We start from the raw sequence: 26213 nt of genomic DNA, 5'->3' as shown, positions 1-26213 counted from the left end.
TTGGATTTTCAGGCAAACATTCACAATAGGATTTATTGCTTAGTAAATAGTTCCTCTATTTTCTCAAGAATGAACCACCCCAATAAAATGATATCTGAGCCATACATTCATTTTCTAAAGATTTCATAGAAGACGGACCTCTAATATGTGTGATTCTAAGAAACATAGATTAAAACATGTTTTTACCGAATTAAACAGATATCTACACTTAATATTGTAAAGCAATGTTAAAACAGGACTTTGAACCCTTTCAACAACCTATAGTTTTTCTCAGTCATTTATCAGTTTAATCCCGATTCAAACTCTTGAAATTTGTCCATGTGGAGATAAAGCAAAATGAACAGAAAAAGAATTGGTTAATCTAGGTGAAGTGTATACCAGAATTCCTGGTACTATATTTTTAATTGTTATGAAGGTTTTATATTTAAAAATCTAATGGAAAACATAGATTATAAAGATGTTTTCATACAATGAAGAGAGTTTACCATCAAGAGTTGTGCACTGAAGATGCTTCTAAAGACTGTTATTCAGAAAAGAGGAATACACTCTGAAGGAAGTCTCAGAAGCAAAAAGAAATGAGTGCAGACTTTGGGAAACATATGGAAAAACAGGAATAAATAGAGTACAAAATAATAATAATAATATTGTCCATGGGGAAGTGATAAACTAAACATATCAGCAAAAACTAATATGTTCGGTTGGAGGGTTCATTAGGTTTATCGAGTTCTAAAATTCTTGTCCTTAGACGTTTACTAATATGTATATATTTTCAATAATTACAAAAGATAAAACTGAATTTTTTAGGTTTAGAAGAATAAATGAAATTTTAAAATCAACCAATCCAGATTAACACAGTAGAGGAGATGAAATAAATAATAGAAAATATCAAGATAAATAGAAATCACCTAAGAAGGCATAAATAAACCCAAATAAATTAGTAAGGAAAATAAATATAAATGGACTAAACTCATCATTAAAATTCAAAGATTGTCAAATTGGATTTTAAAATTATAAATTGAGCCATGTGATTACATACTAGACAAAAATTGAAAAGAAATTAAACAACGAGTGGTTAAATAAATAATGGTATAGAAAACAATAGAATATTATGCATTAGGAAAAATAAATTACAAGAACTACATTTCTTAGCCCAAAACTTAGAAACATAATGCTGAGGAAAAGAGCTATTGACTGACTGGTGACATTACATATAATACCAGGACTTCAATGGTATTAGTGGCATTTTATATCCATAGCTATTTGTTGCATGTGTTTATTTATATTTCATGTGCCTTTTTATAATTGTTAACTATTTTTGTATGTATTTTACACCCTTAGATTGTTGTTAAGCACAAGTTACAGACATACCATCTCTCAGAAAGTCAAAATGCTGCCAGGTTTAGTAACTCAAAGCCTTACCTTCTTGATAAGACATTAAAGAAACAAGAGTAGTACTATTTTAGGAATTAAAAGAGATAAATTAAGTCCAAAGGAAAAAAATAAATTGAGCATCTCGGGTGTTAAAAACAATGTTCAGAGACTTATGGTCTAAAACAGTGAATTAGTTATATCCATAGTCCTCAAGTTCAATTGTTATAGTGATTCTCTGTGACAAAATCAGAGTGAATAGTGTGCAAAGGGAGATACAGACCAAATGCTGTTTGGCTTTAGAGGAAAGATCTCATATTGTTAGAAGAACCTTGCCAGAGAAACCTTCCTTGAAATAAGTAACGTTAAAATTGGGCCTAGGAATATGCTTGGGATTATATAAATTGGAGCTCTGTATAGCCAGGGAAGGCAACTCCAAGCAGAGAAAGTACTTTGAACGAGGTAAGGGCAAGACACAATAGGGACTTACATGATATACATTTCGGGAGTGTTGCTCTAATTAGCAGCATTTTCTCTATTAAATCACAACAGACTTTTCCTATGTCTCTTTCAGATATATTCGATTTCCCCCCAGCTTTCATATTGAGATGTAAGTGACATGTAACATTGTGTAAGTATAAGGTGTGCAATGTGATAATTTGATACATGGATCTATTGCAAAATGTTTACCATGTTAAAGTTTGTTATTACAACCTTCACCTAACACAGTTATTGTTATGATAAGAACATTTAAACTCTTACAGCAACTTTCAAGTACACAATACAGTGTTGTTAATTATAGTCACCATGCTGTACATTAGATCCCAGAACTTATACATCTTATTATTGGAAGTTTGTATCCTTTGACCAAGATCTTATTTTCCTCACCCTCTGACCCCTGGCCACCACCGGTCTGTCTACTCAAAGATATTCTTAAGCAAAGTAAATCCTGAGTCTAGACCTGACTTCTCCCTTTCCCAAAGTGTTAGCTGGTAACTGAGATGAATACTTTAAGTTGCAAAACCTTTACTGAGCATTGGCAATATCTGAGACATTGTTTTAGGACAGTGGTCTGCAAACTGTGGCCCCTTGAGTGTGGCTCTTCCACAAAATACCTCGTGCGGGCGCGCACATACAGTGCGATTGAAACTTCGTGGCCATACTCGAGGCACCAGAGTGCCGCATGTGGCTCGTGAGTCGCAGTTTGCCGACCACTGTTTTAGGACATTGTTGAATGTCCAAAGTGCTCCCCACTCACCCTTCAGCAGCTCCTGCTACTGTTTCCACTTTTGAGTTTCTGGAGGAGGATTTTCTGAAGTCTGCAAAGAACCAAAGATAAAATTCCTGGTGTATTTTTCCATCTTCCAGGCACGGATTGTCCTTCCAGACACTATGGTGAATGTCTGCTTAGAAAAATATACCAAGAGTTACATTTCTAACAAAGTAATATTTACGGTACAATATCTCTTTCTACATTGGCTTCAAGGTGATGTTTTTGTTTTGGTTATAAATGGGGGATTTATTTTTGAGGGCTGTGGGATTAAGACCTATTCCTTTGAGAATCTCAGACACTGGGGCTGAGCTGAGTGTGCAGTATTGAGTGTCCCAGTTGAGACCATTAGCAAAAACAATTTTTTTTTCAAGTTTCTGTCCTTTAGGGACATTTTGCCTTTTTTAATTCCACAAGCTTAGGGACCATATCGCCAACCAGGGGCAGATCTTAGATTTTGCACACTGGATCTTCCGCTTACTCCAAATCTCGGTTTCTTCATCTTTAAAATAGGGCTAATGAGCCAGATGTGGCTGCCTCAGTGGTATTGTAGACCAAATGCATATGCATGTACTCATCCTTTGACTCTTGGTTCAGAGAAATGGGCATCATTCTCTCCCCACCCCCTGTGACTTAGATCTTTTCCCTTTTCTTCCCATAGCCTATGGGCATATGTCTAACCATTATCCCATGGTCTAATATGAATTTGAATCAGTTGTTTCTTGGCATGGTGAGCTCCTTGAAGGCAAGCATACTTATTAGTATTTGTGTAGGTAGGCCATGCCTAGCATGGTGTCCGGAACTAGTTCGCATCCAAATCTTCGTGGAATAAATAAATGAATGTATGTAAATGAAAGGTATGATCTCTGATAGAGAAATCTACCCCTTCTACTTTACAGTGATGACTACTCAGAGTACAAAACCAACATCAGTAATAGTAATAATGTTTATTGAGGGTTTGCCATTCCAAGGCATTGGGCTGATAGGTTTTACATGTATTGATTGTCTTGTTTAATCTACACACAACCCTATGGAGTAAGTACTGTCAGTGTGTGAATTTTATAGAGAAAGGAGCTGAGGCTCAGAGATGTGAAGTGAGTCAGGCATGACTACATGCATAGTACAACATGGAATTCAAATAACTCAATTTGAATACAGAATTGGAGATCTCATTCATTAGGCTGAGCCAGACCCAAAGTTTAAAAAGAACCAGAATCTTCTGTCTTCTTAAGAAAACACATAAATTCAGCGATTCTATGTTAAATGTTTTATGTCAAGGCAATAGATATTATTAGCACCTACGATGTGCCAGGCACTGTTCTAGGCACTTGAGACACATAGGAATCAAGAACATACGGACATGACTCATGGAATTTGCATCTTTGTGTGTGTGGAGAACACACTGCAAACAAAGAAATTCACTAATAAGCCAGACAATTTCTGCTATAAAGAAAATACAATACTGTGAAGTGAAGGTGCCTGAGAGGAGACCACCTCAGCCAGGAAAAGCCTCCTTAAGGGATGATACAATGGGGAAAGCAAACCCAACTGAGGGTAAAGATGGAAATTAGCTTGAGCTTGCTTGTGTGTGCCAAGGACAAGAAAGCAGCCTGGAGGGACTGAAGGGGAACATGTTACATACACATTGGATCAGAGACCCAGCAAGGATCTTGTCATATAAGGCCTCGGGGTATGATAGGAAGTCATTGTAGCTTAAGCAGAGGAAGTGACATTAGATCATTGCACTGGACAGATTGCTCTTGCTGCTGCCTGGAGTATAGATTAAAAGAGCAAGAATGAAAATCGAGAGCCCATATATGAGACTCTGTGGTTTTTTGATTGAGGGATAATAGTGGCTTGACTAGAGTAATATAAGGGAAATGGAGACAATGGTACTTTAATTATGCTACTTTGAGAAGGCAGCCTTTAAAGGAATTGATTTTGGTTTGAATTTAGGAAGTAAAAGAAAGAGAGAAATGAAGTCTGACTCCCTAAATTTTGGATGTGATCAATTGTGTGAATGGTGGTGCCATTTAATTGTGATAGAGAAGACTGAATAGGTTAAAATGAAGTGCAGATAAATCAGACAAGACATTACCCAAAACCAACAGAAACAATCCTCGGTGTAATTGAATCATAAACATAAAACGAGTTTCAAAAGCGTTAAAGAACCTTGTCAAATCTGAAAATGCTGAAAAGCTGCTGACAGGGGTACAGAGGGGCCTAAGGAGACAAAGACTGGATTTCTTGGGCCTCTTTAGAGAACTTTTCAATAGCTGATAACACAGTAAACAATCCCATTGAGCCCCCTCAGCAGCATGGGGCACATGGTAATGCAGGGAGCTTGCTGCAAAGGCAAATGGAAACCAAACCACCAGAGCTCACATTCCTTGTATTTCATTCATCATCAATGAATAAAGGGGTTAATTTCTAGAGAGGAAAGGACAATCTCATGATCACATGGTTAGTTGGAAGTAGATGTGTAACTATTAAAACCCAAGTTCAGGGCTCTAGAAACACCCCACTGTGGCTTAGGGAAGCCTCACTTTCTTGTCTCTTCAGCTCTGCCCAGTTCTTTCCCCAATAAATCATGTATCAGAATGCACGTACTAGAATTCTCTTGGTGTGAGTCAATGTTTGGGTCTGTCCCAAAGAGAAGGGGATCCAAATTGCTCTTGGGCAACCTTTTTCAATTGCCTGAGCAAAGGGTTTCAAGTTACAGGCTTTAACAATTCCATCCACTTAGGCATTTTTTTGGTCCCCATCCTGAACAGAGAGCATCGGAATGACACTTGGCTTCTGGGCAGCACTTACCGAAAATTTTTGGAATGCTTGTCATGAGGAGAAAGATTATTTACTGTTTTCATTACTAGGTAGTGACATTTTGTGATTTCTGTTGTTGCTCTTAATTGGGAGATTTTGTAGGCCACATTGAAATCATCAAACTAAAATCAGCCGAGGTCTAGAGGTTAAATATTATTTTGTCTTTTGTAAATAAGCTGCTTTATCATTACACTGAACAGGACTTAAAAGATATAAAAAAGTCCAGCCAATGTGGCTCAGTGGTTGAGTGTCGATCTATGAAGCAGGAGGTCACGGTTCAATTCCTGGTCAGGCCAGATGCCGGGTTGTGGACTTGTTCCCCAGTAGGGGGCATGCAGGAGGTAGCCGATCAATGATTCTCTCTCATCGTTGATGTTTCTATCTCTCGCTCCCTCTCCCTTCCTCTCTGAAATCAATAAGAAACAATTTTTTTAAAAAAGGTATGAAAAAGTACCCCCTACCTACCAACCCAATTATCCCCATTCTGAGGCAGTGAAGGGGTGTGTCCTGGCAGAGGGGCTGGGCATCAGGGGGACAGGAACCTAAGGAAGAAGGTAGTGGTTATTTACTAACTGATATGGTGGATTCCGTCTTTTAGTAAATGATACAGCTGAGGTGGTTGGTTACTATCTCTGGCTGTAGGACTAGTCTCCAGACATGTCCCTTGAGGTGGGGTAGACCAGAACTTTCCAACCTGTCTTCTGGGACATCCTGCCATGCTGAATATTGATTCCCTCATTTTTCAGTTTAGCTGGATGGGGCTTGGGCAGCCATAGTTCTGGGTGGGTCATCTTGTGGGATGAGCATCCTGTTCCATTTACCCTTACCCTTATATTTCATATAAACATTCTCATTTATGTTTGTGTCATTACGGAAATTTTTTCATGGAATTGAAATATGAAGTCTTTCTCACTGTTTATTAAAATGATGACAAATTTTCAAACATTAGCAATAGAATGCTTTTAGAAGATGGTGATGACATGTCCAGTACATATACTCCAGCCTGGATGTTTAGTTCCTTCTTGAGATGAACCCAACTCAACTTTTGCTAACCAAACAAAGCAAAATTAAATAGACTTTGTTCCATAATGCTTTCTCTCCATACTTGACTTTGCTCATTATCCACTTTTCTAAACCTTCTCCTCTCCCACCTTCTGCCTCATATCTTCTCTTCTATTTTTTGCTAGGACTCAGCTAATCATTATTTTTTCTGGCTCATTTTCTCCCCCCACTCTACATTGGGAACATTTTTAAAATTCTCTGTCAAATCAAGTCTCTCCCTCTACTCTCTTTCTTTGTTATCTCTCTGGAGAGTATGTCCAAGTTAGTATAATTTTTCCTTTATTTCCTTTACAAGGTCCAGAAGGGATTTTCTCCAATTACTTGTTTGGCATCTCCACTTAGGTTTTCTTTCAATACTATAAACTCAAGATGTTTAAAAGCAACTCTTCCCTTTTGTTCCATCTTCTACTTTTCTGTCCTTAGTTAATGTCACCACCTATAATATGTAAACTTTGCATTATCTTTAGGTTTCTTACCATAAAGAAAAGAAAAACACTTACCTTGAGTTACTTACCATGTTCCATAGATCCAGGCTCCACACCTGTCTCCATCTATTTCTCTCTGTTTCATGTTTGTACCATGATCTCTTAGGTTCTCATGATCTCTTACCCAGGTTGTTGCAACAGTCACCTTGCTGGTCTCCCACCTCCATGCCACCCACTTTTCAAAACTTTCTTTTGTATGATTTCAAGATGGTTCTTTCCAGAGCCCAATTCCAATCCCCCCCTCTCTCCAGCTTGAAATTCTCTGTGAACCCATCTAGTCTACTAACCAAGCATATACTTTCCAATCTAGCATTGCAAACTTTCATAAATAATGTTGAGAAAGGAAAAATACCTGAGCATATTCATGCCCTCAATAGAGTTTAGGTTCAATCTCCTATATTTTCTGCATCTTTAGAGTTGATGATTAGGTGATTAGCAGGGAGATAGTCAAGAAAGTTTTTTATAATATACTGATTATGCAATACTTATTGCTTCATTTGTATACTTATACTTGGCATAATTTCCAACCAGGATAATTGTGTACTCACTTGGTTAATCAAAAGTTTGGCAACTAGAACCTTTGGCTCTCTCCTCTTCCTCCAGCCTGCGCCCTCAAAGCTGGGCCCAGGGGAGTGGATACAGTCAGACCTTGAGGGTGACTCCTGAGTCTTAGTTGTTGCAACCAGAGGAATCATTTTCTCGACTGTGACTAATGAGCCTCTCATCTGGGGAAAGTCTGTCATCCTTTCATTTTAAAAATGATTCACTACCTCTCCATCTTGTGTTTCTGTGTGACTCTAAGGCTTCTCTTGCATTGGGTGGGTCTAGGATGGGAGGAACCCTCACTATAATAACAATAACCAGTATCAGATGGGATGGGTGTTCCTGGCTTGTGAAATGATCCCATTTGCCTTGCTTCATTTGATTGTTCTGACTATGCTGTGATACATGTAGGCCAGGTAATATTATGCACCACACCTATTTTACACATTGAAGCATGGAGTGTATGCATGACCTGACCAATTTCATTGTAGAGCATTAAAGAGATGAAATAAGAATCTAGGTCCCTGACCTCTAATGCAGTCACTCTTACTTAATGCCTAACTGAAAACACATGCAATTTCTCAGAGGTGAATTTTTCCAGGAGGAATACAGTTTTAAAGGAAATAGGATTCAGGTAAGGCCACATAAAGACAGCCACAGAGAAGGTGAATTTTCCTTGGGTTGAAATCATGCTAAGTCATCACAAAATCCCAAATCCATGTCTTTATCCTGTTCTTCCGTGTTTAATGCAGTTAAAGGTTAAATCTCAGCTTGACTACGTCCAGGTGAAACTTGTCTGAGCTGAGTACTCTTTTAGGATTGGTGAGTAGAAGTTGGTCAACAGGAACTCTTCCCAAGTGGCCTCCGAGCCTTTCATGTGCCCCTCCCGCCTTCCCCTTCCCAGGTACGTGCTCTTGCTGAGGTAGAAATGCTTATTTCATTAGCTTCTGGGAAGCTATTAGAGACATTCCAGGAACACCAGCTGCCATGTCTTCTAATGCCACTTAATTCCCCATTACTTTGAATTTTCTGGCATGGAAGTTAATGAGCATTGACTATGGAGTCAGACATCTCTGAGTCTGAAACTCTACTCCACCACTTTCTACCTTGTGACATTAGGCAAGTTGCTTGGCCTCCCTAGGCCCCAACTTTTTCTTTTATAAAATAAGATTAATCATAGGGCTGTGTCATGGGACCATTAGGAGGGTTAAATAAAATAATGCCAAGGAGAGGTACAGTTCAGTACTAAGTGGCTGGTAGATACTCTTAAGTATTGGTAATAATTTTAATAATTCAGAGTTAGAATATGGAAGTGCTTTTCCTATATTAGAAAAAATTTACCTTCCTTTGTAGTTAGAAAGAATTACATTTACATACATCCCTTCTTTCCTTCCTCCCTCTTTTTTTCCTTTCTCCCTTCCTTCCCCCTTCCTTCTTTCTTCCCTTTCCTTCCTTCCTTCCTTCCTTCCTTCCTTCCTTCCTTCCTTCCTTCCTTCCTTCCTTCCCTCCATACATCTTTACTGATTCTGCAAGCTAGGGTGGAATAAAAATTAATTAAGGAATCACACAAATGATTGTAAAATTATACCTGTAGTAATTGCTATAGAGCATATCACAGTGGAGAAGCTTCCCTGGGATGTGCAGGTGAGTGACAGCTAACCAAATGAGAAGGCGTGAGAGCAGGGAGAGTGACAGAGAGGTTCAGACACTGGGTTCAGGAACAAAGACCCTGTTGCAGAAGAAATTGTGAGGACTCAAAAGAAGCCATTGGGGCTGCAGCAGAGAGAGCATGTGCCAGAGTGTTATAAGGTGGGGCAAGGTACACGGGGAAGGGACAGTGCAGGCAAAGTCTGTAGGCATTTTTCCAGGTTGTTCTTTATTCAAAGAGCCATGGGAATCCATTGAAGTGTTTCAGGTAGGACTGTATTTTAACAATCAGGAGTCATTAGAAACCTACATTATGAAGGGCAGAAATGGAATGCCCTGCAGGCTGGATCATCTAAATTCCAAATCAGTGCTCAGAGATCTGGGAAACCGTCAAAGTAACAGGCTTTGGTTCTCCTCCTCTGGGAAATTTATTGAACAAGTAATATAAATATAGTCACGTGTCTCCCCAGATGCAAATACCAGTCACTGCAGGGTGAGATAGAGAAATCAATTGAGAGATTGAATTCAGGAAAAGGACTATTTTATTGACTTGCCCTAGTAAGTTAAAATGTATTCCATTATAAACTTTTGTTCTTACCTAGCACCTGTTTTTAACTGTAAGTGAGATCAAGGAGAGTGACAGAGAGGTTCAGTAACTAGTATAGTATGTCTGTGCTCTTGCTCATATATTCATGCGGGAAGGGGGGTCGGGGAGGGGGAGCAGCTTACAGATGACCTTGGCTGCAGGGAGAGAAAGCAAAGGGCATGACCTCCATTTAGTTTTCACGTTTCCCATACATCATCTGTCTAAATCTCCCAGATTTGTTCTGTTTCACAGTAACCAACTCCATTTGGGGAACTGCAACATGGGCTAGTTTCCACCTTGAGGAAGGAAGGTCTTGAGGTAGTAAGTGTGTCCAGGGAGAGGTCTGGTTGCTATTTCTAGTGACTAGGAGGACAAATCATGCTTGAACATTTCTGGGAGTTGGATAGAGAAAGCAACCACTGTGCTCCACTCCTACTTGCAACCCTGATTTCAGGCAGGAGTAATCTGTAGATCCACTGGCAGGAGGATTCTCAGCTCTTCCACCCAGGGCTTACATTATGAAGAATTATGAAGTCAGCAAAACTTTTCTCCCTTTTCATTCCCTACCCAACTTCCCAATTGAATATTACTAGTATTTAAATGCCCAGTCCTCCCAAACTACCTGTTGTCACTTTCTTAGCTTTGGCATGCATGGCTTACCCTTAGGACATGTGAGTAATTTAATGTATTTTCCTTCATTGCCCCTCTATGGCCCCTGCTCCCTCTGCTTCAACCCCAATGGCTTCTTTCAAGTCTCCACACTCTTTTTTTTTCCCGCCACAGGGTCTTTGCTTCACAACCCAGGGATTAGATTAAGAAACAAACAAACAAACAAACAAACAAAAAACCCCCAAATATTTTGCAGAGTTTGGAAGGAGGGGATGAAATGCTTCCTGGTAGAATGTCAGACAACAGATAAACCCCTAACGCTGGGGATGGAAGATGTGCCATTTGTTTTCTTTCCCTGCAGACAAGGTCATGTGTAAACTTCCCCCTCCCATCCCACCCCCCACCCCGTGACTAGATGAGCAAAAGCACAGGCGTATTAAACATCACTATACTAGCTACTGAGAGTGTTGACTCATCCTTCTAATATTGAAACTCTTTCGTCCTAAGACATGCTTCAGCAGAGGGTTTTGTAACAGATGAAAATGCCTTGACACAGCCTATGGTCTAGTTTACAGAAAACATATCCCTCTCTTGCAGTAGGGTCACCTAATCATGAGGTTTGGCAGTTCTGTTTTGGTGGGTAGGGATTAGGCAAAAAAATCTTATAGTCAGGGAGAGTCTATTCTTACTTTACCAGTTGATGTTGGGACTAAATGTAGGAAGCATTTTAAGAAACGTTACAACTTGGAAACAAATATATATATATTATATGCCAATTACACATGTGCAGTACAATAATGAAAATATGAAATGAATATTTAAACATTTAGAGATTTTAATGTTAATTATACTCAACATTTAAAGAAAAAGAAGTTCAAGTGTTTAAAAAAGGAAAAAGCAAAAAATTTGTGCTTTACCAGGAACTTCTTAAATGTATGATTCTCTTCAACAGAGCAATTGCCCCGTTTTTCAAAAAGTGCTCTATCTGAAGTCTCTCCTTGACCCTCTTCTCATTGACCCTTGACATTTTCAGTGAGACTTTTACATGGCTCTTGTACTTATGCCCAGGAACCGAGATGATTTGAATAAGGCCTGTTGGTAAGACTAAGTTAAAGATCTTTTGGAAAAAATAATAACATTGGACTCCACTTCCCATTTGGCACTCTGGTCAAAGCCACCTTGTGTTCCCTCTGCTTCTTATTTGCAGAGGAAACCTTCAGGGAAAGTTATCATGTATCCTTAGAGTTCACACTCCTGGCACACTCCGGTATGCCAATGGCACTGACAGGTAAGCAGGAAGCTCTTACACATTCACCAGCCTCCTTGAGAGATGCAATTACGTGCACATCAAGGCTGACATCTGCATCATGTTTCATAGTATGCATCCATCCAGAGGGCTGCGGATTTCTTCAAGGACCTGTGGGAGGAGTGAATGAGATTATCAGGAGGTGAGACTCTAAGATAAAAGCTGCTACTCCACGGAACATATGCTCTTTTACTTGGTTCAGGGCCATGTTGTCATTTTCAGTTATATGTGAAAAATATCTTCTCCTGTTGCCCAGTGGAGGGAGTCAAATACACTGACTTGTGTTTTTAGCAGGTGAGGTCACCTTTCCTTTATGGAAGAGATTGTTCTTCTTTCAATTACTCTCTTCTGTGTCCCAAACCATCACCTACCCTTTTCTCTCGTTTTTTTAAAACTCTTTTGAGATTCTTTAAGATAAAGCATGCAACTGTATAACAATCCATCCAATATACATCTACCCATCTTATTTTATAACGTGAAAGATACTTTTCTAGGCTCTGGGGATGCAACAGTGCATAGGAGAGAGGTAGGTCCTGTCCATGTGGAGTTTCTGGTCTAGTGGGAGACACATATTAAACAATTTGTTACCTAATTTGTTGTTTAGTCATGATTATGACACAAGTCACGAGTGAAGAGAGCCAGGTGCTGCAAGAGCATGTGACTTAGTCATAGGCTCCAGGGAAGACTGAGGAGGAAAAGGCATTTGAGATGAGCCTTGAAGAGTGAGTGAAAATTGACAAGGTGATAAGGACAGATTGGAAGAACATTCTAGGCAGAAGAAAAGGTGACAAAGGAAGTGAAATGGCGAGGGCAGGGGGTTATGTAACAGAGGAAGGGAGGCCAGTATCTGGAGGGCAGAGAAGGAGGAGGAGAGGGGTAGAGTCTGACACTGGAGCACTAGGCAGGATCGGATCAGAATAGGACTGGCCTGGTTGGCTTCTTTCAAGATATTGTGGTTTTATTTGCTTGTTTTTCCCCCAATCCTAAAAGGAAGTTATTGAACCCAGATCACTGGCTGTTAGTCTGACCAGCACAATGCTTTCTAGGGAACTGAATGCTTCAGGATGGATATGAATTTTCAGTTCCCTCAGGGCTTGCCATTCTTGGTCAGTTACCCCTGGGGTCAGTCTATAAAGGATCAGCCATCCCTGCCCGATTCACACATTTATGTCCTGCTGGACCCTGCAAGCATCTTCGTTTGCAACCCTGGAGCAGAATCTTTGAGAGTCCCTCCCACCACTTAAGTTGTCAAGCATGCAAAGGCTCTATAGGGGACACAAAGGCAAATAGTACACAGCCCTGGTTTTAAGAAGCTTGAACTTAAGTGGAGCAGAAAGGCATTTCCACTAAGAAGTACCTAGAAGGCAGAAGGTACATGGTAAAATTATTATTATTATTATTATCAAATCTGCAGTTGATGCTGTCCATGTCCATGGCAGGCATACAGGAGCCTCTTAATAAATGATTCTTGGGTGAATGAATCACAACCGAGTGAATAGTCTGGGAACATGAAGAAAAATGAGAGCTGAATTGAGGAGACTCTGTTATTACCTGACAATATCTCCAAATGCCTTCAATATGGGCTTATTCACATACTGCAATCCATGCTTGGCACACAGGGACCTCACCAGAGGTGCCACCTTCTGATAATTATGGCGGGGCATAGTGGGAAACAGACTAGGGAAACAGAAACAGGAGATACAAAACTTAGACCTACAGAGCAACCGGAAAGAGGTTCTTTCCCCCATTACTAAATAAAATTATGTCAGCAATGCAGACCCAACCTTGACTTTGCACAATACTGCTGCAGGAAGTTAAAAAAAACTCTTGCCAAACACTCTTATCTTATCTCTTAAACTTCTGTGAGCCCTGTGGTTGGCAATGTTTGGGAAGAGCTAAGAAAATAAATATTAGCACCATAAAAAATATTTATATTTGGCAGCTCAAATGAAAGTATGGATTTTTTTTTTTTACCATTCTAAATTATCTAGAGAGCTGGAAATATTCACCTTCCATCTCTGTCTGTCTGTCTGTTTCTCTATCCATCTAACTCCTGCATCATGAATAGATAAGTTCTAGTAATGGCATATGGGGAAAAGTTCTAGGATAGGAGTAAGAAGTGAGGAAAGACGGGCTTTCATCCAAGGCTTTAACCAATCAGCCAGATGACTTTCTTGGGTTTTTATCTCCTCTTTGATAAAATATAAATAATAATAATTTCTTGTTTTGCTGGGATTTTAATATGAAAGAAAGGATAAAAAACATCCTATGAATAGGTATAAGATCTCTTCCTTCACTATCACAGAAATGGCTTAGATAAAGAGGTTATGGAAAGTCTCTCCTCTGAATATTCTGGGGAGATTAACTCAAAGGATTATCATTTACTCTTTCTTTAGGGCATGTTTGCCTAACTGACCCATTGGTAAAGTATTTCCAGATACCATTTGGAAATTGCAGCAGAGACTGGATTTCATTGTTGATTATTTTGTAACCTCAGTCTAAAGATATAGAGAGATAGGCATTTAAATTAAATTGCAATTAAGTTTCAACACAACTTGGTTACCCAGGTGTCATGTTTTTTCTTGGGTTTGGCCAACAAACCGAATGCAAAGAAAACAATCAACAATTTCTAAATCCATGGGAATCTGGAAACCAAATCACTGGTAGTTTCTAAGATTTCACTCTATTTACTCACTCTTGTTCTACTTCCTTCTTTTCTTTTTTACCCTTAATGTTAGTCGAAAGATAGCAGTCTTTAACGAATTCTGGTTCATTTTTTTCCTCTGTGATCCCAACCCTACGGCTCTGCTCTGGACTGTATGGAGGCTATTATAAGTCAGAGCCCATCCCCCTATCATGAGCTGTTTCTATCACTTACTGGTGCTCAATTTGGAAGTTCAGGTGCCCAGTGAACCAGTCATTGAAAAAGGACTGTTCAACATTACAGGTGGCCAAGACCTGCAAAGAAAAAGTTTACATTAGATATAAATAAGCTCAAGTGTCAAACAGAGAAAATGTTTAGTTCCCTCCCCTGCCGTCCCCGACCCCCCCCCCCGCCCCCCCCCCCCCCCGCCCCGCCAGGCAATCATTCAATAAGTGCTCATTGATTACCGCTTTTGTGTAAGAAACTATGAAGAATAAAAAAGATAGGTGGTTCCAGGTAAATAGCTTTCAACTTAAAACAAATAAGACATTTTGCTAAGAAGTATATATAAGGCAATAGATATAAAAAAGTGCATAGAATTTGAGGGGGCTAAGTCACCATCAGCTCTTGGATACAAAAGACTAAGGTGTCACCAGTGAGGACCTTGGCAGATGAAAGTGAGAATAGAGGATTTGGGGAGAGATTGTAGGGGTTAGAATCCATTTCCATAGAATGGAATTGAAGGGCTTCTCAATGGGGAATAAGGCAGTAAAGGATTTTAACCAAGGGTTCTGTGCTTAGAAGTACATTCAATGTAAAGATTTTCCTTTGTAATCTAATGTATTTTATTTTATGCATTGAAAAGTATTATCATGAGGAGTTTGTAGGCTTCTTCAGACTGCAAAGATTAAGATCCTTTGTGAATATTATTTTACTCAATACCTTTCTAAGGTTTAATTCCAGTTGAGTTGACATTTTGAATATTATTTTTGTGGTTGTTCTATGTCAGCATTTCTCAAAGCATTCTTCAGAAAACCTTGGGGTTCCCTAGGACTTTTTTCAGGGGATCTGCAGGGTCAAAATTACTTCTGTAATACTTCTAAGACTTTTTTTTTTTCATTTTCATTCTCATGCTTGTACAGTAGATTTTCCCAGAGGCTACTAATATAGGATGGCACCATCACTCTGAGGTATTGCTTTGATTCTTATATTAATTAATAATGAATTCATAAATGTTTGAAAGTGTTTTAATTTCAACTATAGTAAATATCCATGAATACAAATAACTGATATAAACACGAGCTCTTTCAGGTCCGCAGTGACTTTTAAGAGTGTCAAATGGTTCTGTAGCCAAAAAATATGAGAACCACTACTTGATGCCCTATGGAAGGATCCACTGAACTTGGAAGTGAGTTTGAAGAAGTAAGTAGAATTATGACTGGATTCTCCAGTCAATCGTGGCACAGCAGGTGGAAGGCTGAGATGGTAGGGCTGCTCTGCACTGGTTAAAACTCTGAATCATTCACAGATGCTTGGAGAGCATGTCATGTCTCCTCACTGAGCCTCTCTACCTGTACAAAGAAATGAGGTACATTCCAGCGTCCTTTTGGACGTTAAATTCATTCTGTAAATTGAAAGGCTGTGTCACGTGGTCAGCAAATCTTTTCTATAAAGTATCGAACTGCAGATATTTTAATTCTCTGTCAGAGCTACTTAATTCTGCTGTTGTAGCATGAAAGCATTCATAGATAATATAAAAATGTATGAACATGGTTGTGTTCTGAGAAAACTTTATTTACAGAAATAGAAAGTGGGTCAGATTTGGCCCTTGAACTGTAGTTTACTGACCCTTGGTTTAGAGCAAAGGCTCTGAAATCAAACTTCCTGTGTTTAAAACCTGTTTGTAACATCTATTAACTATGTGATCTTATGCAAGTTACCCAACTTCTTCATGCCTCAGTTTTATCATTTGCAATGTGGGAGTAATCATAGCACCTATCTCATGTAGTTCGATGCAAAGTAGTTGACAGTGCTTGGTCTCTGGCAAGCATTGGATAAGAATGAATTCATATTATTGGAGGGAAGTTGTCACAGCCCTCTAAATCATTATGCTTTGAAGGATCCTCTCCCAGGAACTTCATTACTACCTGAGTACTGAGCCAGTCTCTGTTCTCCTCTCTGCTCATTTTCATTGGTATGTGGCTCATCTGCGTAACACATGCAATCCAAGGACTTTCAAGAAACCTTTGGAGAATAAAAGGAGGAATTGATGACTCCTTGAGGTGTTACAGTTCCAATCACTGGGCTTACATAATTGCTGACAGAGTTGGCTGAGTATTGGAGGAAGTAAAAGTGACTCCAAGGTTCCAGTAAAATAGTGGTCATTTATTTTCCTCTTTAAATCTAGAAATGACACAGTAGGCATTTGGTCACAAGACCTACCTTGCTGCCTAATGTGCAGAAACAGTGCCCCAAAGTTTGCTGTAGCATTGGTGCAAGGATAAAAAAAATACCTAACTTAAGGGCATACACAGCTTACACTTTGTCATCAGATAGAGCTGGGTTCAAGGTCTGGTTTGGTACTGCATTGGACCTTACTAGCTCTGTAGCCTTGGGCAAGTGATTAAATCTTTCTGAGCTTCAGCTTCCTTAGCAGAAAATAAAATAATACTATCCACAATACAGGGTCGTGCGAGGATTGCAGCAAATGAGAGAATGCCTATTAAGTCTTTAGCAAAGTGCCTAAAGTAGAGTAGCTATTATTATCTTTATTTATTATGTAGGATTTAGAATAATAAAGTAAAATAATGAGGGGGGTAAATTGGGAAGTTGAAGAGGGCTATTCAGTGGGAAGTCATTTTGTTTTTGGGAAAATTCTTAGTCATAAAGACATGTGTTAGACAATACTCATGTGAATGGGCCAAAAACAAAACAAAACTCGAGGACTGTATTTGTGACTAATTGTATAACAGGTTATTTTAATTTCTGTTCTGTGGAAAGTGCAAAGCATTCCAACAAAGCGTTTTAATGTAAGTTTTTTTTTTGTTTGTTTGTTTTTGCACCCATGCTGTTGATTGCTAAATGTAATGGTCTGATCATGACACTGAATAAATGTGTCTTTTAAAAAAATTTTCTTCTCTTCCATTGTCTTTGGAAGGATTATGATGTCCAACTGGATTACAGTTTTAAAAGATTTTGGGGTCAGGTGAAATACTTAATTGGGAATTAAGCAAATGGGAACAAAAAGAGAAGATCGGGCCAATATTTTTTTCTAAGGAGCACTTCTTCCTCAAATATTTCAACTTTTTTTTTTTCTTCACAGTTACAGAGAATGGGGCATGATGTCATAATCTTATGCTAATCACAAATGGATTAGATAAGGAAGATAAGAGAATTATCTAGGGAATAAGTGGATATTCTTGCTTTCTTACTTGACCAAATATATGAGCAATACTGTTCCGAAGATCCCATAGAAAGGGCCAAATGTGATGAAATAGCGGATGTAAAAACTGCTGACCCAGACAATGTCCTGCGGAGAGAAGTGTCTGAAAGTTAGATGCTCTGAACACAATCTCATTTCCCCTTCACTGGGCTAGGGTCCCTTCATGTACTGGCTAAATCTTACGTCTCGCTATTCAAAAAGTTCTATCTGGAAGAGACTGAGCATTTTCATTTCCCATTTTCTACTTGATTTAGCTTCAGAGAATGAGTTGTTACTCACCCTCCAATATCTTCCGAGGTACATCACTTGCATGGATTGCAGGTTGAAATATACTGGCATGAGGAGGGGAAGCCCAACTGAAAACAACAATAATAACAAAAAATGTGTTGAACACATGAGTAGAATGTGTCCTCAGTGCAAGTCAGCAGGGCTCTATCTCCTTAACATGCCACCCTGCAATGTTGCCTCTGAGAAAGACAGCAAGCTTGAGATCCAAAATGGGATTTTTTGATTCTACGAGGCTGAACCAGGAATTTGGTTCAAGCTCCCTCAAGAAGACTAGGGAAGCTTTCAAGATTTGAGTCATTCTTGATGGAGGCATCCTAAAAGAGCTCTTGCTGTGAGCTTTCAAGTTATCTCAAGGTCTATGGAAAGCTTCCATCCTTCACAATCCTCAGGATAGGGCCTGGTCACAATATGTCAAGGTAGAAATAAAGAAGCATTACTCCTTTCTTGGCTTAAGAATCATTTGCCTGCCTTTCCCCCAGGATCAGTGAGGCCAGAGCACAAACAAGTCTTATGGAGAACCTTTGGGTTTTGACAGACTCTCTCCTTGACCACACTTTAGTCAGGTCCTCTGAGTCCTCTTCTAGACTAGGCTGTGTCCACCTGCAAACTCTCAAACTATGTAACCTCTCAGCACAAATGATTTCTTCCATCCCACATACTAAGAAACTTGAAGAAATACTAGCATAGTTTCTAACAGCTCAGGGCCACATCCCTGGGATGCCTTTCTTTTCTTAGAGCATTTATGTTAGAAATCTTACAATTATAAATGCTTTCTCTGTCCTTCTGAGATGTATCTCCTATGACCCAGAAATGGCTTCCTTAAGGACTTTATTCTTTTCTTCTTGTAGGTGTTTAGTCTTTCCACAATTAGAGTCCTAGATTCAAGACTCTTTGATTGGCATCCTGTCTTCCATCCTTATCAGAGCATTTCTTTCCCTACCCAATATCCAGAGTGATGAAAAGCCTATTAAAGATTCCTATTTGCTTCTCCATATTTCCTTTTCAGTTTTCCACACCAGTAAGTCTAAAAGAAGGCATTCTGCTTTTCTCAGTTATAAGATAACATGGGCTGGTCTCTCTGTGAGAGCACACCAGTCATGTCTTCTAGCTTGACTACTGTTTGCTTTAAGGAAGTGGAATGATAAGGAATTTGGCTCCAAGGAGACTCACCCATGTAGAAGTAAAGGTGCTGCTTTTCATAGTCAATGTATTTGATTTTCTTCTTGCCATACTGAATGGAGAGAGAATAAAACTTAAATAAGTGACAATACTTCTGGCCATTACACTCAAGGACATCTGTGTGTTTGTGAGTGTCTAAATCTCTACAGAAAGAGCCATCTGATCAGAGTTCATTGGTTGTTGAACTTAAGGCACTAGAAGAAGCAGAGGTGGAGTGGGGAGAAATATTGTGGCATCTTTTTGCCTTAATTAAATATGAACAATTGTATAGATGGTTTATTCCATTTGACTATGTGGATTATGATCATTTTAAAAAAAATTTTATTACCATAGAAGCCATTTTGAGACTTTTTTGGTCCTTCTGTGGAGTGGTGATTGAAAAGGTACATTTCTGATGAATTTTTCTAGCTCTTCTTTGACAGTGGTGTTTACAATTCTGCTTGAAGTTCAGTCTCTATCTACATTCATTCAATAGATACCTTGTGATAAAAGATACAGGCATGGCCTCTCCTATCTGTTCCATCTTTCCTCATTTGTGTTCTGATCATGGATCTCATGCTGTAATTTACTATTTGTAAAGCACAGTGATATTATATATATCAGTACTGGAAATTTGATTTATTTTCTATGGGTCTCCTTCATTCATTTAATCTGTTCTCAGTGCATGAAGACAGAAAATACCTCGAGAGGAGGAATAAAAGTAATGGTTATATCTTCAATAACTAGCAGGCACTCAATAAATATTTAATTGAATGAATGAATGGTAAGTCACATCCTGCTGTATATTTTATCTGTATATTCACTCAGTTACACTATGGGCAAGGTTTGACTCTTGCTTTCCCCATTCTTTTAATACTTTCCCACCTACATATAGATTTCTTCTCTTATTTGGAAAGTAGGTCTGATCCTTTCTTCTCATATTGTTATAAATAAAAAGAAATATCATGGTGATGACATAATAATAGTTATTTTCAGTTACTCTCAAACTTCCAAATATTTAAGTGGTAGGGAAATGGAAAAGGAAATACATGAAGAAAGCTTGGGAGTTAGCAAAGCTAGGAGAAAGGCTGGTTTTGAGTGTCATTCCAAAGGAGGATGCTGTCTTCCAGGAGCATAGGAACTGGCACATAGAATATTCAATTAATGCTTGTTGAAAGAATCAATGTTTGAAGAAAGTGATAGAAATATTGACAATAAAATGCGAGAATGCAAATATTCTAGACTCATCAGAACTATTTTTTGATGTGAAACAACTGAATTTTAGAGTATAAATAATTTTAAGTAATGTTTTGTGCAGTAGCTTTGAAACTATGTTACATAGATCCCTAAGATGCTAGGGATATGTCCCAAGAGCAACTGTAAAACTTGGGGAGGTGGCCCCAATAATTTGTGAGGCCCTAGAGAAGCCCCTTCTGAAGAAGGTCAAGCTGCTTCATGGACTTCAGTGAGACAAATCCCTCTTTGTCAGGGGGGATGATAAATCAAATGTCGCAATTTTAGTGATGAGCATGAAGGTCACAAACATCAGAGAGGTCCAATTTGTTTGTGGAGTCATGGTCAAAAGCAACTGATTCACAACCACAGCCATGGCTTTTGTTTTTCAAAATATAGGCAAGAGAATTTATTTCCTAATTCAGATGGAAAAGAGAGTACTACAAGACCCAGACAGCAACTAAGCTAGATTCTTATTTTTATAAAACTCCAGAATAGTCATAGTCCTGGGAACATAGCAGATTCTTCCTCAGTACCCAACTCCCAGGATCCCTGTCCTCAGACCTCCTCTACTGAATGAAGACTTCAAAGAAACTTGTTGATTGTCCTTTACATGATGACATTAAGTGAGGTTTTTAAAAATATCAACCATTGAGAAATTCTGGAGTTGACTTTTTCCTTCCTTTTTCTATATTTTAAAAGATATAAATTACAGGTGTGGTCTCTAAGTATCTTAAGAAGCATTTGGGCTGTGGTTCATGTGTAAATGTACCAAAATAAACACAAACTAAAAAGAATAGCATTGTTTCTTCTAACTGAGATAGAATTAGTTGAAATAATTAGAGATTTAGATGTTTGTACTTTAGTGCTTATTGAATGTACTGACCTGTTTCCCTGAGTGAATGTCTCTATATTCTTGGAGAGTCATTGCTGACCTCACATCACCTGGTTTTACTACCTAACATTAGCATATGTTGCTTCAAAGTTAGTAACAGGAAGTGGGCAGGTATCTGCTTGTCATCAGGATTGCTCAAGCAGAGTGATATGAGCTATATTTCTTACACTAGGAGGTTGTACTGAATGACTTTTAAGGACATAAGAGTCATGCACTCCACACCTCCTAATTTTACAATCCCAGGTTCAGTTATTTCAAATCCACATCCTGGGCTTAAAAAGAGAGATTTTTCAGAACACGTGTGAAGTTGGAAGCTCTAGCTTGATCTTTCCAAAACAAGGCAATAGGCCTTTCTAAGAACATCATCTAGAAACTTCTAGAAACCACTTCTGGGAACTTCTGTTAGCCAGGACTTCTAAACGTACCTTGATAGGTTGCAAATCTCCAACCAGGAAAAGTGGACCCACATCAATATCTGGGTCTTTTGGATAAATGTTTGGTTTTGTGTGATGTTGGAAATGTCGGTGATTCCACCATTTCACTGACAGGCCCTGAGGAGAAGAGAGGATTCATTAGTGGTGGCAAGATTTCTCTTTTGAAATGCCCTTCAGATTAGAATTTTTTACATACATCGCCAAAGTCAAAACAAGATATTTGAGCTTCTCAAACTTGCTCCCACTGCTGGGTCACAGAATGATTCACTGGACAGGCACTCTCAAAGCCTACAGACAAATACTCATCTGAGTCAGGAACATAAATTCAGGCTCAAACAACACCTGATGGTGAAAAATTATAAGACTCTGATGAAATGAAACAATTTCCTATCTTCCTATTTTGATTCTCATTAAAAAAATTCTGGCCTTAGGTAGTTTGGCTCAGTGGATAGAACATTGGCCTGAAGACTGAAGGGTCCTAGGTTTGATTCTGGTCAAAAGCAGTTACCTTGGTTGCAGGGTCCTCCCTGGCCCGGGCCCTGGTTGGGGCTTGTGCAGGAGGCAACCAATCAATGTGTTTCTCTCATATCGCTATTTCTCTCTGTCTTTCCCTCTCTCTTCCTCTCTCTCTCTCTCTCTCTCTCTCTCTCTCTCTCTTTCTCTCAAGAAAAAAATATCCTAGGGTGAGTATTAAAAAAAATATTCTTATAAAAAAATTCTGGATGTAGGTGTGGCAGAGAGTAGTTTTTCTATTTAAAAATTTAAAAGGAAACCTCAGCTCTAAGACTTTAATTAGTTGTGTAGAAAAAAATGGCCCCAGGAATTCTACTTCAATGAATATTTCAAAGAATATGGATTTGAAGTGATCTCCTAGGGGAGCTTGGCTCAGATCATTGCATGTCCAGGCTTCAATGCTCTCATCCTATCTAATAAAGAGGGAATATGCAAATTGACCATCACTCTGCCACAAAGAGGGAAGCGCCTATAGTCACACGATGGCAGTGCCCAGTCCCCTCAGCCCCGCCAGAGTCCCTCAGTCCTTTCAGCCCAGCAGGGCGAGGGGGAGGGGTGGAGCGGCAGGTGCACAGTGTAGCCGGACCCACCCTCAGACCCCCAGCTTCCCAGGGCCGGTCCGAGGTGCAGGCAAGCCTCTGATGTTGGCTTGCTTGCGCCTTGGGCCAGCCCTGGGTGGCTGGGGGTCTGAGGGCGGGTCCAGATGCACTGTGCTCCTGCTGCCCTCCCAGCTGGGCTGAAAGGACTGTGGGACTTTGGTGGGGCTGAAGGGACTGGGTGCCGCCATCTTGTGGCTATAGGTGCTGCCATCTTTGTGATGGAGTGATAGTCAATTTGCATATTCCCTCTTTATTAGATTGAATTTGACATCTCTTAATAACTGGTCAATACATGTTTTAGATCTTCACTAGCCAATACAGTAGCCATAGCCATATGTGGCTATTGAATATTTGAAATGTGACCAAATTAAGATGGATTGTAAGTGTATAGTTCATACTGAATTTTGAAGATTCAAGATAAAAAAATACAAATATCTTAATAATTTTTATACTGATTACCTATTGAAATGATGATATTCGAATACATGGAGTAATAAAATTACAATTTAAAATGTGGCTATCAGAAAATTTAAAGTGACTTACCGGGAACACACTATACAACTATGATACAAGAGATGGCTTTGTTTGAAAAATCTGTTAGCATTGCCTTCCCATAGTCTTCACTGCAGTTTTCTCTTAGCAATCCAAGCCCTCAATCATCAGGAGCAGTATTCTCTTCTCACTTCTAACATTCCCTAATGTCCTTCCAGAGGAATCTCTCTCCAGTCCATCGCTCTCTCCTGAATCTCATGCTTGAATGGGAGATCACTTTCAAAACATTTCCTTTGGATGTCGCATGACATCTCAAACTCAACATGGAGTCATCAGTTTCTGTTCCCCCTTTTGGGGCTCCAATGGACTCTGCATTTCTCCTATCAAATTGTACACCACCCACTCACTCTTACAATTGTGTATTCACTCATTTATTCACCCACTCATTATGTACTTTGAAGTTTGTCCCATGTATCAGATACTGAAGTAGGCAATATTTAGAATATAAAGATAGACATGATAAGATGGGATTCCCACATTCATGAAACATATAATTTAATAAGTGCAGGAGACAACTAAACAAGGACACTGTGATCAGCAATGGTTCTCTCTTTCAATTAAATCCTCTGGTAGCCAATATCTTGGCCTCTTCTACCAGCTTACTATACCCTTCAGCCAACAAACTATCTATGGAAATTGGTAATATGAGAGACAGGGTTTGATTCACGAAGGTCAGAGAGTGTATGCTCAAGGTTGTGGAACTTAGAACAGTGGTCAGAGTGGTGTGGGTGTGATCTAAAGCAGCTGGCTCCTCCCTGGCTCCTCTGTCTGGAAGCTAGAATTTCTGGAGATAAGGGAGAGAGTGATCCCTGGGGAAGTAAAGATTATCAGCTTCGTGCAAAGCAGGCTACTGGGCACCTAGTTCCATACAGGAACCACCCTAAGTCATTCTTCATTTTCACATTATGTCCTTTCTTAGGGCAGTAGCCAGGGTTTGGACTGAAACCATCCTGAATCTAAAGTCCTGCTACTAGGTGTGTGCCCTTGACCAATTTCATCATCTGTAAAATGCATGAGGTTACCGGAAGGATTACAGGAAATACCATGCTTGACACTCTTCCTCCCAAAATGTTTTAGAATGTAGTCATGGAAACAACATAAGCCAGATTTTTAAGGAAGATTTTAATTTCAACTATTCTGCTTCTTTAACTCTATAATAACACTTGATTCTTATAGTTTGCAAAATATGCATATGGGAGTGAGGGGTGAAAATATGCTACAGGGAGTCCATTTTGATTTTCACATTGCACAGAAGTCCAAAATGTATGCAGACATTTCGTGGTTTATTTTCAGAAACACTATTTTCTTATGCGAGCATGGCAAAGACCAAAATGTATTTATTTTTGCACAGCTGGTGGATGAGAATTCCAAAGAATTTCAATATCTGTGCCTTTTCCAGGTGGGAGGAGGGTAAATTAATGTGAAATCAAGCTTTGAAATTTAAAATTGTCATACATGTACAAAGCGGAGATATTTGCTGTTTATGGGATAATTTTCTTTGTCCCCCCTCAACACCTCCGCCCCCGCCAGCCCACCTTTCTTCCCCACAGGTAACTCTCTCCTGTGCATAGTTGAAGCCTATATTAGTTTTGCCCAGAAATCACTAGTTTTGCCTGAGTGCACTTGATTTGCTTTTATTTACTTTTAAAATCTTTATTGTTGAAAGTATTATAGATGTCTCCCTTTTCCCCCATTGATCCATTATAGACCACTCTTGATTTGCTTTTAGAGCCATTTACCATTTATTTACTCTGGTTATGAGTCATCAAGATTATATTCAAAATTGTTTCTGGAGACACAATTTATAACAAGAGAGCTGTGTACAAATTTGGATCAATGGGAAAGCAGTAGTTTTTTAAAAAGTACCAGCAAGGGTGGAGTTGATTAAAATATTCCATTCACTGGCATCAAATCAATTGTCAATTATCTCCAGAGCAGATGAGTCTCATTTTTCCTCTGACTACCTCAGAGTAGGGGACGGAGGCTGAGAGGGTACACTACCTGAATTCCACAATGCCAGAAAGAACCACCTCTGCTTTATTTCTGTTTTAAAGATTTCTGAGTGAATCCCAAAACACTTCATCTAACACTAGTGGATAAAGGGCCGAATAGTATACTTACAGGAATTTTCCCATTAAACTTGTTACATAAAATGACAATGTATTATTCCTTCTAACCATGTGGGGGAACAGATATTTTTTACCTTAATCCTGACTCAATTCTCTGTTATTTTAAGGTACTTAAGCCTCATTTTGCTCAACTGAAAACAGGGTAGGATTAGATGGTGATTCTAACCAAGTATCTTCCAATTCAATATGAAGTCACTTCAATAAGAAAAAACAAAGAGGCTCTGAAGCAGGGCTTATGAGTTTCTCCTATGAGGGTCTGGCTTGAATGGAAGGATTTGGCTTAGTGAAAGGCTCAGAGGCATTTCCTATCTTCCTGAGCCAGAGCACATAGTCATCAAATCCTAGAATGTCATAGAAAAGCAAATTCAAATTTATCTCCTAATATTACAGATGACAACACTTGAGGGCCAGCTATAGAAAGTGACGCCCTCAAGGTCACACAGTGAACTTTATCAGAGTCAGGACTAAGAGCCATTCTTAGCAGTCCTTGGTTGGCTTCATTCATTCATTCAATCATTAATTAATAAATAAATAATTCATCCATCCATCCATTCATCCACTCATTCAACAAATGCTCATTGTAGAACTACTATGTGCTGGACACTTTGCTGGGTGCTGCATTGCAAT

The 26213-nt window shown here is 39.1% G+C and overlaps 1 protein-coding gene across 6 annotated transcripts in view; it reads right to left on the bottom strand.

Moving 5' to 3' along the window:
- Positions 1-11170: 11170 nt before the first annotated feature.
- The window catches only part of LOC139018947 (fatty acid desaturase 2-like protein FADS2B), a 29054-nt gene continuing 14011 nt past the window's right edge, over positions 11171-26213 (bottom strand). The window contains exons 5-12 of one of the 6 annotated variants that reach the window (XM_070428015.1): positions 21785-21910; positions 19244-19304; positions 18065-18141; positions 17775-17872; positions 16491-16587; positions 14578-14657; positions 13251-13376; positions 11171-11810 (exon numbers count right to left, since the gene is read on the bottom strand). In XM_070428015.1, the coding sequence (XP_070284116.1) occupies positions 11759-11810; positions 13251-13376; positions 14578-14657; positions 16491-16587; positions 17775-17872; positions 18065-18141; positions 19244-19304; positions 21785-21910 (717 nt within the window). In that variant the 3' untranslated portion in view covers positions 11171-11758. Of the gene's footprint in view, positions 11811-13250; positions 13377-14577; positions 14658-16490; positions 16588-17774; positions 17873-18064; positions 18142-19243; positions 19305-21784; positions 21911-26213 lie in introns of those variants that run through there. The other 5 variants (XM_070428016.1, XM_070428018.1, XM_070428017.1 and 2 more) reach the window with 5 other exon arrangements.

This window comes from Myotis yumanensis, unplaced genomic scaffold, assembly GCF_028538775.1.
Source record: "Myotis yumanensis isolate MYYU_CA2020_CCGP unplaced genomic scaffold, mMyoYum1.0.hap1 SCAF_10, whole genome shotgun sequence".
NCBI lineage: Eukaryota > Metazoa > Chordata > Mammalia > Chiroptera > Vespertilionidae > Myotis > Myotis yumanensis.
The sequence above is the reverse complement of the archived record's forward strand: the minus strand, read 5'-3'. Positions and strand labels throughout refer to the sequence as shown.